Here is a 13,938-nt window from a genome sequence, read left to right as displayed (position 1 = left end):
CGCACGGTTTCTGTTGCGCGTATGAATATTCACGTAAGTTCAATAATAGCTGGATTGTATTCTTTAAAATACGCTTCAAAAATTGCAATTTTGTTAATTTTAGATATATTCTCACATTTCACACCTTTCACACTTAGCGCCTTTCAGCGTTACCACTATCATCATCATGAGATTTCCATTATGGTAAACAAAACAAGACTTATGGTAAATGTAAACAAAGTTCCGCACAACTTTGCACTCGGTGAATCATGAAACTTACAGGCCTGTCATAACGCATGCAGCACTAGTTTTTGTAGCAACATGTTTTAAAATGCAGCCACAATACGATTTGAAGCGGCCTCCATCAATGGAGACGTGTACAAATATGTTTGGATCCCCCCTGTTTTGATGGTAGAGTATGTCGAACGGTATCCCTGTACTACGGGATTGTCGAGCAAGAAAAACAATTGGAGGAGCACCTCGAGCGTCGCTTCATTGAGCAACACGTAGTGGGAGACCTCAAGCTCAAGGATATTAAGAACAACAAAGCTTCGGCAAGGGAGTAAGTATTGGCTACACCGGAGAGCTCACCTTGGGTATGATTACGTGCTGTAGCAAGCATCACAGAAGGCAGGTTTAGCCTTTTTGCTCATTTTCAAAAAAACTTCCGCCGATGGTAGCCAGCGTCGTGCTGAAGACTGGGGAGAGGGTGGGTTCAAATCCTGCCACTGGCTGTGCTGGCGAGGTTTTCAGTCTGTTTTCCGGCACACTTTTTAGACGAATCCCGGCACAGTTCCCCATGAAGTCGGTCCAGGACGCCCAACGTCCTCCATCCAGTGATGCCTACCAAAGGATGTCGAGCTTTGAACTGTCTTGACGAATCACAGTCGATTGGTGACACCATTTTTAAATGTACGTTGCTTGCGTGCATTGTTACTGTTTCCAAAACCTATGAAATCACGAGCGACAAACGCACGCTGCCATCTATCCTTGGAGTGCCAAATGAGTCAGACGAGCTACATGTCCGTGGTGTTGAGGAATACATAAAATACTCATAAAATAGAGATGCAGCATGTTTAACCATGTAGTGCCAATGAATTTACCTCATCCATGGCACATGAGGGGCTAAACACTCTGTATATGGTCAGGACGGACACCATAATGGACACACTAGGTCCATGGGTGTACCGAGAGGGGAGCGAGGAGGGCAGTGCCCCCCCCCCCCCCCCCGAGTTCTAAGGTCGCTTGTGAAAAAGTGTGCTCTTTAGCCATAGGTTGTCATGATTATTCTGAGATGTGATCATAGGAATCTCTAAGCACAGTCCGCAACATCCGCCTCCAGAAATAGAAGTGATATGGGAGTTGCACACTTGCCCCCCCCCCCCCCCCCCCCCCCCAGAAGCACTTTGCCCCTCCCTGAAAAAAATCCTGTGAACGGCCATGACTAGGTTCCCCTAGGCTGCTTGCTTGTAGCCTTTTTCCTGTTCTTCCCACCAAGTGATTAGTGAAGTGAATATTTTTTTATTTCTTTTCCTCTTTTTTTTTTCTTTTGCCGTTTAAGGGGCAAGCGCAACCAAAGGTTCACTCCGCATCAACGTAGAGCCATGAGATGATGCTTGTGCAAAGTCCCAGCCATTGGGATTCGCAGCCAGGAGAAACGCAGCTGCCCCAGAAGCCCATTGGTCAGCCCACAAGGGTGGAACCAGCATCTTGTGGTATTACGTGTCTTCCAGGACTGGGCCAGATACAGCAACAGCACTCTAGCAAGTCTGCACCAAGAGTCAACACTTGTGGTAAGAAGCTCTTTAAACTAGGAACTCGGGTTGTGAATGTTTTACGTAATGTTCCTCGCAAAACATGTTGAAGTAACCTTTTTCGTCGACTATACAAGGTGCAAAGACCGATGCACGTAAGACTGCGCAGGATTTTTTAATAAAAAAGCTACGAGAGCAGCGTAGATGTTGTTTTTGCAGTGGAGTTCTGACGGCCAGGCGGACATCCTCTGGAAGAGAGTGTGTAACCACCAGGTGGCTAATGACCTGAAATTCGTTAATTAAATGTTTAATTCGGGAATTTTTGGCAAAAGTGAGATAGTAGCAGTCTGAGAGACTATGCTCGTTGAACGCCATTCCGCGATTAAAAAAAATCTGAAACACGTACGTGTGCCAAAATAGCCATCCCCAAACTTTGGTACGCAAATGAGACTAACTAAATACTAGTGCTAGATACTTTGAGTAAAGTATAAAATATTGAGTAATGTACTAGGAGTACTTACTAAGCACTCTTAAATACAACATGCGGTTTCCATGTCACGCCTTTTTACGGAAACAAATACTCACATACATACGTTGAAATGCAGCCTCTCACACAAACCACACACGGATGCTATATGCACAGGTGAATGATGCGCAAGAGCATGTTGAGACATGCCAAAGTATGGGCTCCGATGGGATTCCGAACTGGCTGAGATAGGCCGAAGCATGGTGCTGTGAACACCACAATCCGCCATTTTCACGCGATCGCTGTGCGCATGCGCATCCCGTGTCGTCTGCTCCTCTGGTTGAAAACAATGGGACCATAGCTGAAACCATTGCTGAAAACAGCCGTAGCCAATACGTCAACGCTGCTATACACCATTTTCCCGTTCCTGGATTGCTTCCGTCAATGAGCGAGGCTACGCTTCTCGGCACCAGAAATGTATGAAAGGACCCAGGAACGATAAGGGATAGCTTTAGTGCTGGATGACTGCACTGCACTCAAGAATCTTCTTCCACTTCTTCAAAACAGTTGTGCACGGTTTATTGGTCTGGCATGGAATGACACGGACACGGTTTGCTCCAGGGTCATGTTGCATACATCAAACGGACACTTACACTTTGTATAGGGAGAAGCAGCAGGAATAGGCCTCGAAGCCTAAGATGGATACTCAAAAAGTGAATGCACGAAGTATGCTGGAACGAAAGATACAGAAACCGCAGCGCTCCTCACGAGCATTTGTTTTCAGCCAGTAGCAGACGACATTCGAGAGGGCGCCACATCTCAGGAAAATGGTCCATGAACACAGCGGTGGAAGGCCGAATACGGTGTTGTGCAGTAAGGATCACAGAAGGATATTTGAAGTATATTTCAATGTAAAGTGCAGCAAAATGTACCTCAAGTAAAGTAGAAAGTACTGCTCAGCTACTTGAAGTAAAGTAAAAGTAGCACCAAAGGTACTTTAAGTATGACTTAAGTACCGAGTTCTTCGAGTAATGCTCATCACTGCTTGCCATCGCTAAATTGTTGCCACATTTAGTGGCGAAAGTGATAAACGCATTTAAACGCAGCAGAGTAGTGTACACATGAAAATGCCGTGACACTGAATAAACACCATCCCCGTATGCCTGTATTGCTGTATGACATTGCTCGGATTTGCTTTGCACTCACAACCACAAGATGTGGCATCAGTAGCGTCAGATTTTGGAAGAAAGAAAAGAAAAAGGAAAGGGTTGAGAAAATACAGTACGTAGAGATAAGTTGCAGTTGAATGTAACTAGACTCGGAAACAGGACAGAGTTGACCTGCACTTTACTTTAAGCTTTGCTGTATGGCTTACTCCTCTCTCTTATTATTTTTCTTTCAGAGGTGATGGCAGCAATGGGCCACATCAAAGAAGAACCCCAAGACTGCTCTTCAAGTGAACATCTGGCCGTAGTAGTAAAGACAGAGCCTTATGACTCTACAGTCTTGGCAGTGGAGGACAGCATGGGACAGAGCTGTGGCTCACCATCAGAAGGTGATACAAAAATACTCCATTTATTTTACACACGCACTCAAAAAAAGAAAACATGCAACAGAAATGCTTTTTAGTTTTCTGTTAGGCATGTACAGCAGATCCCCTTTACAGCAAACTGGCCAGGACTAAGCCATAGATTTTGTATACATCAGGAGAACCTTAAAAATCCTTTAAATCCGCATAAAGTGTACAAGGAGGCAGTGAAAATGAACTAAATGTTTATTGGGTCAGAACGGTAACTGTCATACAGACAAAGTCATCATATGGGATCAAAAAAGCTGGTTGTTGAAGCTTGCTTTGTAGCACAACTGTATTTTGCAAGAAATTGTGACAATCGTGTCTGCAGTTCACTTCCTGTTCTTGACTAGAACTGATACTGCCAGTGTGGACATCGATGGGGGGACATCGATTGATTGATTGGTTTCTTTTTATTGTCTTACCATTTTCTTACATGATACTGAGATGGGGCAGCTAGGCAACCCTGTGTTGCAGTCTTCTTTCGCATTCATAATATACAAAAGAAAACTGACGTAAAGCTGCATGAACATAGATGGCTCCCTACCAACACCATGACAACAAAAACATGATAAAGGAAGTAAGTCACATTACAGCTGGAAGCATACGTTGAAATATGTTACGGCTGCCTGCCCCCCTTTCTTATATTGTCAGTCTGTTCCAGTTCTTTGCTGCAAAATATAGAAAGGAATAAAGGTCGTAATTAGCGTGCGGCTGAGGTAGTTTAACACAAAGGTCATTATTCCTTAGAGTGTACATGCCAGCGAAAGAATTCACAGATAGCAACGAAGAATGAATCGTACTATGCAAGACTTTATACAGGAGAATAAGGCACTTGTATCAAACAAATGTCAAAATATCTTTGATACACAGAGCTGAGAAAGCATTCAGAAAGTGAAAGACATTATCCGTAGCACCTTTTTTTGCCAAAGATATACAGGGTGTCTTTTTTTTTAGGCAATACAGACTTTTCATTAAAAAAAACTATAAGGGCTATAGACATGCTGTTTTCACTTCTATCATCTCTGGGCTGGCGGACGTTCTTGTCCGTATGTTGCTCGACCATCAAATGACTAATTACCTAAAAATCGTTAATTAACTTTTTAATTATAAAAGCGACAAAGTTGTCCCAATGAGAACATCTGTTTCTTTCGGTGACCTGATATCGTAGCCGTTTTCAGAACAAAAATCCGTTCGGTAGATCGTCCACAAAAAATTTGTGAAGGAACACCTTTTTCTTTTTTTTGTTCATTGCACATCTTGTGAGACGCGTCTTTCTTTCACCCCCAATGTGAGAGGGGGAAAGAGCCTCATGGGCGTCGAAGATGAGCTTTAACTTGCGGAAACAAAACAAAAACACATGTATCGGGTGACGCTATCGGAACTGCCCTTATCTTGCATTGCATTTTCTATTAATCTTTTTCCAGGACGCAAGAGGCGATAGTGTGCTCTTTCACCATCTCACATTGGGGGTGAAGGAAAGACTTGTCTCCAAAGATGCGCAATGAACAAAATAAAGAAAAACACTGTGTTACTTCACAAATTTTGACCATGACCATGTGCGTTCTGGATTTCATTTGGGCTCGTGCTGTTGCAGTGTTAAACTGCCTTCACTTATATGTTTTTGGCATTGTCTTTTGTTGTGATAAATACTTATAAATTTAATTTATAAGCGGTAGAAGCGTGTACGTCACGGCTGGAAAAGGGCAGGATCTACTTGCCGAGTCACCGGACCAGGCTGGGCCAGGATCTACTCACTGGACCACCGGGCCGGGCCGAATCGGGCCGCATAAAAACATGAAGGCCTGGGCAGGGACGGGTCATTTGTCGATGCGGCCGGGCCGGATCGGGCCCAGAAAAGTCGGCTCGTGCAGGGCTCTAGTTCCCATGCTTCTTACAGCTGTGACCACGCCAAATAATTTTCACTAGAAACTGGCAGAGCCTGTAGGCTGACTACATGTAACCCATGAGTAAATCATGTCATGTATTATACGTAGAGCTGTGCAAATATTCGAAATTTCGAACTTGAATATCTGGTGCTGGTGAATATCTGGTGCTGTTCGAATGCTGTTTGCAACCTATTTTCAGTATTCAAAATTTTCGAATATTTTTCGAATAGTACTGATGCAAGGTATCACATCAGCTTCACCTAGCTACATCCGAGGGTTAGGCAAAGCCCACTTTGCGTTACCACCATTGTTCTTTTGGTGTGGGTCTCCATTCTGCAAGTCTACTTCACCTCATCATACTCGAGTGTTAGGTGAAGCCCGCTTTACACTGTTCACAATATTCTGTCACTAAAGCCTGCAACTTCTGTGATCTTATGGTCAACACTGTACTCTGGGCACTGCATGTTCCAATAAATGTACTCCCAACTTTCAGAGTTATGCTCAGTAACAGATGGAACTACGTATGTGCAGTTTCTAAAAAAACTGCACGAAGTTCACAATGTCAACATAGAACTGAGGAGGTGCACACAAATCAGGCTCCATGGAACATGCTGACTAACTCTCAATGCAGTTCATCCTGCTAATGCAGTCTACCATACACAACACAGAGGGACCCTTCTCTCACGTTGGTTCAAAAGGCTCCCAAGTTTGGAGCAGGAACATCATCAAATGAGCACAACACCACAAAATATTTCACCGTGAGGTATTCGAAATTATTTGAATTGGTCCTTTTCTGACTGTTCGAACTCGATTCGTCTAAAGAAATTATTCAGATTCGGTTCGCAATGGAAATTTTGCTATTTGCGCAGCTCTAGAAAATAACAATGAACGTGGCAAGCCATTTCAATTTTCCGATCATTTTTCGTCCTTGACAATGGCTTCGAGCCTGTGTTTGAAGTGACCATTCTACGGGAAATGGAAGGTAATTAATTATAGACAAATAAACACAAGAAAATTGCCCGATAAAATTTTCAATGAGTTTTTGGTGCAGTACACTTATTGGATTTCTTTATTCTATCTTGAAAATTTCACTTGGAATGGAAATGTTCATGTGTAATTGCTATACACAAGACGACAACCTCATCTTTGGTAACAAATTATTATTCAGTGTCCTTAACATTGAGCTGTTGTAGGTTGTGAGAGCATAGTATTTCCAAGCATCTGACTTCATCCTGCACGTGTAATCAACTGTTCCAGTCGTGACAACATGGACTCTGCAACTGATTCTTAACAAGCCCTTCTGCATAATCCATGATTTCTCCTTAGCAGTTAACCAGAACTAGACAAAGGTGCTGTTTTTAGATCTCTCCAAGAAACCTCACAGCAAATTGCTCCTTAACTCTTTACATACTGCACCTGTAGAGCATCGATCACCGGTGATCAACGGATTTCGAGCAGCGCTACTCGACCTCCAAAGCAGATATGGACAAGTGGTGACATTTGGAGGATACCATAAACACTACAGAACGAGTTTTGTGTACGCTTTTAGCTTTTCCTTGTGGTAGTTATCTATGAAGCTGACTCCGCGCCAAGGAGGCATTGTGGAGATTCTATCTTGGTTGCGGCTTCACATTCCCGCAGAGTACCACTTTCGCAAATGCGCAATACTTGCATTTGAAGCATATTTGGGTTTGATTTCTTTTATTAGAACACATTTTTTAATTATTTTCCACAAATCATGAACTTCTTTGTCCAGAGTGTTGTTACAGTATTTGCATATACTTTTTCTGTCTATTCTGGAACCTAATGTAGATCGATATTTTTGTTCAAGATACAGGCATATCTTCATGAGGCTCCTGCTGCTGGCACCAATTTTTTTGCGTCACAAAATCAATTTTTGAAATACATGGATAGCTTTTTTTTTTTCTGAAACTTATATCATTCGATAGGGCATTCATTTGACCACATTTTCCTATATGGCAACATATTTTGAAGTGATACTGTTAGCTACACAAGACATATTTGTCAGACCACCCTAAAATGGCCATTTTTGCAGCGGTTAGGAAAGAAATTAAGGGGAGTTGGGTCAGGTCATCCTACATTATCCCGGATAAACGTAAAAGACAGTTTGTGGCGGCCCGTGTGTGATGACGAAGACGTGCCTCTGCTGCCACGCGCTACGGCGCTGGCACGGCAGTTCTACCGGCACCGTCCTAGCGTGAGGCCACGACCATCTGCCCGCTGGGACATTCCATCATCGCCGGTCAGGACTCATGTAGAGGGACACCACGTCCTCTACATTTGGTGACCCGAACAACGAACACCATGTTCGGCATAATTCGGCCAAGCACCATCCCAAATTACTGCAAGCCCACCTCCGAAGGTACGGTGCAACGTTCTACCGAGGAACCGCTAGGCGACGACGTCAACTCAACGCGGCTCCACTCATCGCAACGCCCGGCCGCGAAACACCGTGGTTGTACCCATCTACCCAGCTCACGTCGTAATGGTCCCACACTCCACGTCACGTCGCCACACGCTTCGTGATGGTACTCCTCGGGCTTCCACCAGCGGCACCTTCCCGAGCATCACGCTCCTGTACCGGTCGCGGTACGCCGCTGTCGACCGCCCCACCCGCATCTGCTACGCTTGCGGTCCAAGAACCCTGCCCGCCTCGCCTTCCCACCAGGCTTCCATACAAGACACTGGCAGCTCATCCAGATGCGGTCAAGAGGCTCCGGGACCAACATTCCACCGGGGACACGCACGGAGGCCACAGTGAGTTTTACTCCCGGTCTCCCCGTGCTTCACGATGGTCCTCCCCGCAGTCTCCTTGGCGACAACACTACGAGCCCAGCGCTCACGAATCGGTCGCGGTTCTGTCGCCCCTCTCTGAGTTACTTCGGCATACCTGCCCTCACACCGCCCCTGGAACCCGCCCGGTCAGCGCTTGCCCGCACCAACCATTCTGCTGCTACTGCGATTTCTGAACAAGTCGTCCCTGTTCCACGTGTCGCCCGTCTTCCTCCTCTTCATGTATCGACGCGGACCCCAACCGCTAGCTCTACACCGCTCCGCGTCTGAGGGGGGGAGTGATGTGGCGGCCCGTGTGTGATGACGAAGACGTGCCTCTGCTGCCAGGCGCTACGGCGCTGGCACGGCAGTTCTACCGGCACCGTCCTAGCGTGAGGCCACGACCATCTGCCCGCTGGGACATTCCATCATCGCCGGTCAGGACTCGTGTAGAGGGACACCACGTCCTCTACAAGTTCTTTGCAACAGTGTGAACCTGCATTGAAAGTTTCAGAGCGAGGAGGGTAATAGAAGCGGAGAAAACAGGCGCAGCGAATACCAAAACCAGTGCAGCTCTGTCATCACAGTGCACTCCGCTGCCAATGAGGCAGCGAGGCACGAGAAGTCATGTGCTTACGGCTGCCAATAGGAATGGACGCAACTCAGAACTCTTTGCTCGGGCGTGCGGAAGGGCTAATGTGGAACCTTTCGTGGGCACAAACGAAGAGAAGGGAGATAAACTGCACAGGAGCAACCACAATATTTCTGATGTATCTGACAGTGTGCGAGGAGATAGAGGCACTGGCATCTGTCTGTGTCAAAACACCTCTAAGTGATACGTCGAGAGGATGGTTAATTGCTGCCTCCTCAAAGTCCTAGCTTGCTTGCAAACACTTGGCACATTTCTCTGTCTCCAGCCACTTCTGACATCAAGTACCAGATGTTTCAGAACGAAATGGCAGATGATGTTCAGTTTCAAACTTCAGTATTTAGTTCATGGCACCTCTATGTAAAAATGTGTGTCAATTATAGTATGTTTTTTAATGTACTGTACTAACTCATCAGTGCCCTCACTGTTTTTCATTTTTTACTATTTCAGAAACAGCACCAAGTTCTGGTATACTTCATATCAAGGATGAACCCAAAGACGTTTGTGATTCAGCATCTTCAGGTTGCAACACTTCAGATGCAAACTTCAACACAGCAGCTGTTCAGCCTCTATTCGACAACACTGTCTCGCTCACTGTGGATGTTTGGCCCACGGATTCAAAGCCACCTGGAGGCTGTGCTCCAAACCAGAACGAGACTCAAGAGCCCGGTGAATCATCAATCTCCGATTTCGAGAAGGACAAGACGTACAAGTGCAATGTTTGTTCAGCTACGTGCTCTAACGTAGACCACGTGGAAGTTGCCCTCAGAGCTAACAAAGTGAGCACATTCACCTGCGAAACATGTAGAAAAAGTAGTAGACAAAAACTCACAGACAAAAAAACACACACAGGTGTGAAGCCATACAGATGCGACCTCTGTTTTGCACAGTTCAGCCGCAGCTCAAACCTGCGGTATCACAAGCAGACACACACGGGCGAGAAGCCATACAAGTGCGATATCTGTCCTGCGGAGTTCGGCCACAGCGCGAACCTGCGGAACCACAAGCAGACACACACAGGCGAGAAGCCATACAAGTGCAATCTCTGTCCTGCAGAGTTCAGCCATAGCACAAACCTGCGGCGTCACAAACTGACACATACTGGTGAGAAGCCATACAAGTGCAATCTCTGTCCTGCAGAGTTCAGCCGCAGCACAGACCTTCAGCGACACACACACACACATACGGGCGAAAAGCCACACAAGTGTGATCTCTGTCCTGCAAAGTTCGCTCAGGGCATGCACCTGCAGCGTCACAAGCGGACTCATACGGGCGAGAAGCCATACAAATGTGATATCTGTTCTGCAGAGTTCAGCCGCAGTGCAAACTTGCAGCATCACAAGCAGACACACACAGGAGACAAGCCGTACAAGTGTGATCTCTGTCCTGCCGAGTTCAACCGCAACTCAAACCTGCGGTGTCACAAGCGGACACACACTGGAGAAAAGCCATACGAGTGTGACACCTGTCATGCAAAATTTAGCCGCAGCACGGACCTGAGGCGTCACATGCTGACACACACGGGTGAGAAGCCGCACAAGTGCAGTCTCTGTCCTGCAGCGTTCACACGCAGCACAGACCTACGGTGCCACTTGCAGATACATGCAGGCAAGAAGCCCTACAAATGCGACATGTGCCCTGCAGAATTCAGCCACAGCACAGACCTGCTGCATCACAAGGAGACACACATAGGAAAGAAGCCGTACAAGTGTGATCTCTGCCCTGCCGAGTTCAGCCGCAGCTCAAACCTGCGGTACCACAAGCAGACACACACTGGAGAGAAGCCCCATGAGTGTGACACCTGTCATGCAAGATTTAGCCGCAGCACAGACCTGAGGCGTCACATGCTGACACACACGGGCGAGAAGCCGCACAAGTGCAATGTCTGTCCTGCAGAGTTCAGCCGCAGCACGGACCTGCGGTGCCACCTGCAGATGCACGCAGGTGAGAAGCCCTACAAATGCGACATCTGCCCTGCGGAATTCCCCCGCAGCACAGACCTGCTGCATCACAAGGAGACACACGCGGGAGAGAAGCCATACAAGTGTGATCTCTGTCCTGCAGAGTTCAACCGCAGCTCAAACCTGCGGTGCCACAAGCAGACACACACTGGAGAGAAACCACACGAGTGTGACACCTGTCATGCAAAATTTAGCCGTGGCACGGACCTGCGGCGTCACATGTTGACACACACAGGTGAGAAGCCGCACAAGTGCAATCTCTGTCCTGCAGAGTTCAGCCGCAGCACAGACCTGCGGTGCCATTTGCAGATGCATGCAGGCGAGAAGCCCTACAAATGCGACAGGTGCCCTGCAGAATTCAGCCGCGGCACAGACCTGCGGCGTCACAAGCAGACACACACGGGTGAGAAGCCTTGCAAGTGTGATTTTTGTCCTGCAAAGTTTAGTCACATCACGAACTTGCGGTGCCACAAGCATACACACACGGGCGAGAAGCCATACAAGTGTAGCCTCTGTCCAGCTGAGTTTGGCCACAGTACAAACCTGCGGCGTCATGTGCTCACACACACGGGCGAAAAGCCATACAAGTGCGATACCTGTGCTTCGGGGTTCAGCCAGATGGTGCACCTGCGGCGTCACAAGCTGACACACACGGGGGAGAAGCCATACAAGTGCAATCTCTGTCCTTCGAAGTTCAGCCAGAGGGCGCACCTGTGGCGCCACAAGCTGACACACACGGGAGAGAAGCCATTCAAGTGCGATCTCTGTCCCGCAGAGATCAGCCGCAGCGCGGACCTTCCACGCCACAAGCACACGCACACTGGCGAGAAGCCATACGAGTGTGATCTCTGCCCTGCAAAGTTCAGTCAGAGCGTGCACCTGCGGCGTCACAAGCAGACACATACGGGTGAGAAGCTGCACAAGTGCGATACCTGTCCTGCAGCGTTCAATCGGAGAGCGCACCTGCAGCGCCACAAGCAGACACATACGTGAGAGAGGGAGACCGTACAAGTGTAGACTTTGTTCTATTCCATGTCCTCGACCTGGGAACAGGAAGAAGCTTGTGGCAACGCACGGAAAAGAACGGCTTTACTGATGTCCGTGTGTCCGTTTATTCCAACTTGCACGCATGGACAGACTGCAGTGATTGTGGTTGTGACCTAATGTTTAACTCGTTAGTTATATTTGCGAGACACAGTGATTAGTGGTGTGATTACAGGCCAGATTGTCAGAGTGGAAACTTTATTGGTTGGGGTTCGGACATAAGGGTATGTATCGGTTCAAACTGGCTGACGAAAAGTGTTTTAAAATAACTGGAGGCGTGCAAATATTGAAATTTTCAAATACAAATATCTGCAAGATTGGCCTTTGAATGTCGAATCTAATTTTCAAATATCGCGTCATAGGATATGGACTTCTAAGAGTAAAAAATGAAGCCCCGGTAAACTAACATTGTCATACGTGTGTGTGCTGGTCGCTACAAAAATGCACCAGCACCTCATCTGAAAAGGACCAATGAGGGATATAGTATGTATTAATGTATTGGCACTTCACAAAGCATGCATGCTTATCTGTGCACATTACAGCCATATTATTTTTACAATGAAACAATGTGTTGTTCCCATTAGGTAAACTAAAAACCGTAAAAGCAATTTACTTTTTCGAAAATCCTCGACACTGAAAACCTGCGTTGGTGCTGTAAGTGCTGGTGAAACAGACAGACAGAATGGGAGTAAAGAGCAATGGAAGTGATGACATGTCCAGAATGTAGGATGGTTTACTGATGACCACATCTGAGCTCATGGGTTATGAAGAAGGAAAACGAGTGTACAATGCTGGACAAAAGTTAACGAAATCCGCGAACGGTGTATTTTCGCCTCAGTGCGACACCCTGGCTGGCGAGTTCACCTGGAATCGGGCGAGTTCACTCGTTCAGAGGGATGGGCGAGCGCGCTCGTTGCGACATGCCGCAGTAATTTCGGCATCGCTTCATTGTGGTCACGAAGTGGCTTGGATAGGTGTCGCTACCAGAGCACTCCCCTCCCGTCCTCTGAACAAGTGAACCAGAGCGGGTGAGCCCACTTCCCTCCGTCGCTGGTGTGTCGCACCGAGGAGAAAGTACACCGCTCCCACACTTTCAGGAAACTTTTGTCCAACACTGTAAGCAAGTGCTGTTTACTTGCACTAGCAGTAGACATCTCCCTGTTTGTAAACAAACGACATCATAGTGTTCGACAGCGCCACAAATTTGTTAGAGTTGAACTACGCTCGAAGCTAGAGGTGAACAAGGTCGCGCCCGGAAGCCACGGTCTTGAGGGGATCACGATGGTCCCTGAAAGAGACGCGTGCTTCGGTCCTACTTTTCTTTCAGTGGGGGGCAGCGAACAAGTGCCCATTCGTGGAACCCAGCCCTCCCCTTCCGATTTGTTGCAGTTTCAGTCTGTTTACCAACGTCATGATGACGTTTCTCTTGTAGAGGTCTGTGCCTTCTGCGTTCATCTTTTTGGAGGGAAACTCGGTTTCACTGTGCTGTCATGCGTGACCGTCAAGCATGAGACCATCGTTCCTAATGGTAATACATAGGGCCTGACTTTTTCGGGTTTTATTTTTGGCCAAATTCGGGGGGTAAATATCGGGTGATATTTTTCATTTGAAAATTTGGATGTATTCGGGTTAAATCCCGTTACGGCATATTCTGTCGTCAGGAATTCGGGTGTATTCGGGTGATTTTTTCTTGTTTAATAAAAATTTGTCTTAACATGGAACTAATGTTTAGCAATGTTATCAAACTTTATTTTAATGCACGCTTATGAGTGTGCCACGCGACCCGGATGTTTTCGGGTAGATTCGGGTTAAACCCAAATTTTACAGATTTTG

The 13,938-nt window shown here is 46.9% G+C and overlaps 1 protein-coding gene across 2 annotated transcripts; it reads left to right on the top strand.

Annotated features, from left to right (window-relative positions):
* The first annotated feature begins 178 nt into the window (after positions 1 to 178).
* LOC135378824 (zinc finger protein 271-like) lies at positions 179 to 12,148 on the top strand. Of its 2 annotated transcripts, none has more exons than XM_064611929.1 (4): positions 179 to 541; positions 1,541 to 1,772; positions 3,602 to 3,754; positions 9,551 to 12,148. In XM_064611929.1, the coding sequence occupies exons 2-4, from the start codon at positions 1,589 to 1,591 to the stop codon at positions 12,052 to 12,054; spliced, it is 2,841 nt and encodes a 946-aa protein (XP_064467999.1). In that variant the 5' UTR covers positions 179 to 541; positions 1,541 to 1,588; the 3' UTR covers positions 12,055 to 12,148. The 2 variants fall into 2 exon arrangements, with proteins under 2 accessions (XP_064467999.1, XP_064468000.1); XM_064611930.1 differs by having other exon boundaries at positions 179 to 542; positions 1,548 to 1,772.
* Positions 12,149 to 13,938: the final 1,790 nt, after the last annotated feature.

The sequence above is a fragment of the Ornithodoros turicata genome, chromosome 1 (assembly GCF_037126465.1).
Source record: "Ornithodoros turicata isolate Travis chromosome 1, ASM3712646v1, whole genome shotgun sequence".
NCBI classification, from domain to species: Eukaryota; Metazoa; Arthropoda; class Arachnida; order Ixodida; family Argasidae; genus Ornithodoros; species Ornithodoros turicata.
This window is presented reverse-complemented; position numbering and strand designations above follow the sequence as displayed.

What these genes read in the sequence shown, in the direction of transcription:
- LOC135378824 (XM_064611929.1), top strand. Translation starts at nt 1,589, where the DNA reads ATGATGCTTGTGCAAAGTCCCAGCCATTGGGATTCGCAGCCAGGAGAA. An exon ending in ACCAAGAGTCAACACTTGTG is followed by an intron (nt 1,773 to 3,601) that starts GTAAGAAGCTCT and finishes TTTTTCTTTCAG; the next exon opens with AGGTGATGGCAGCAATGGGC. An exon ending in CTGTGGCTCACCATCAGAAG is followed by an intron (nt 3,755 to 9,550) that starts GTGATACAAAAA and finishes TTACTATTTCAG; the next exon opens with AAACAGCACCAAGTTCTGGT.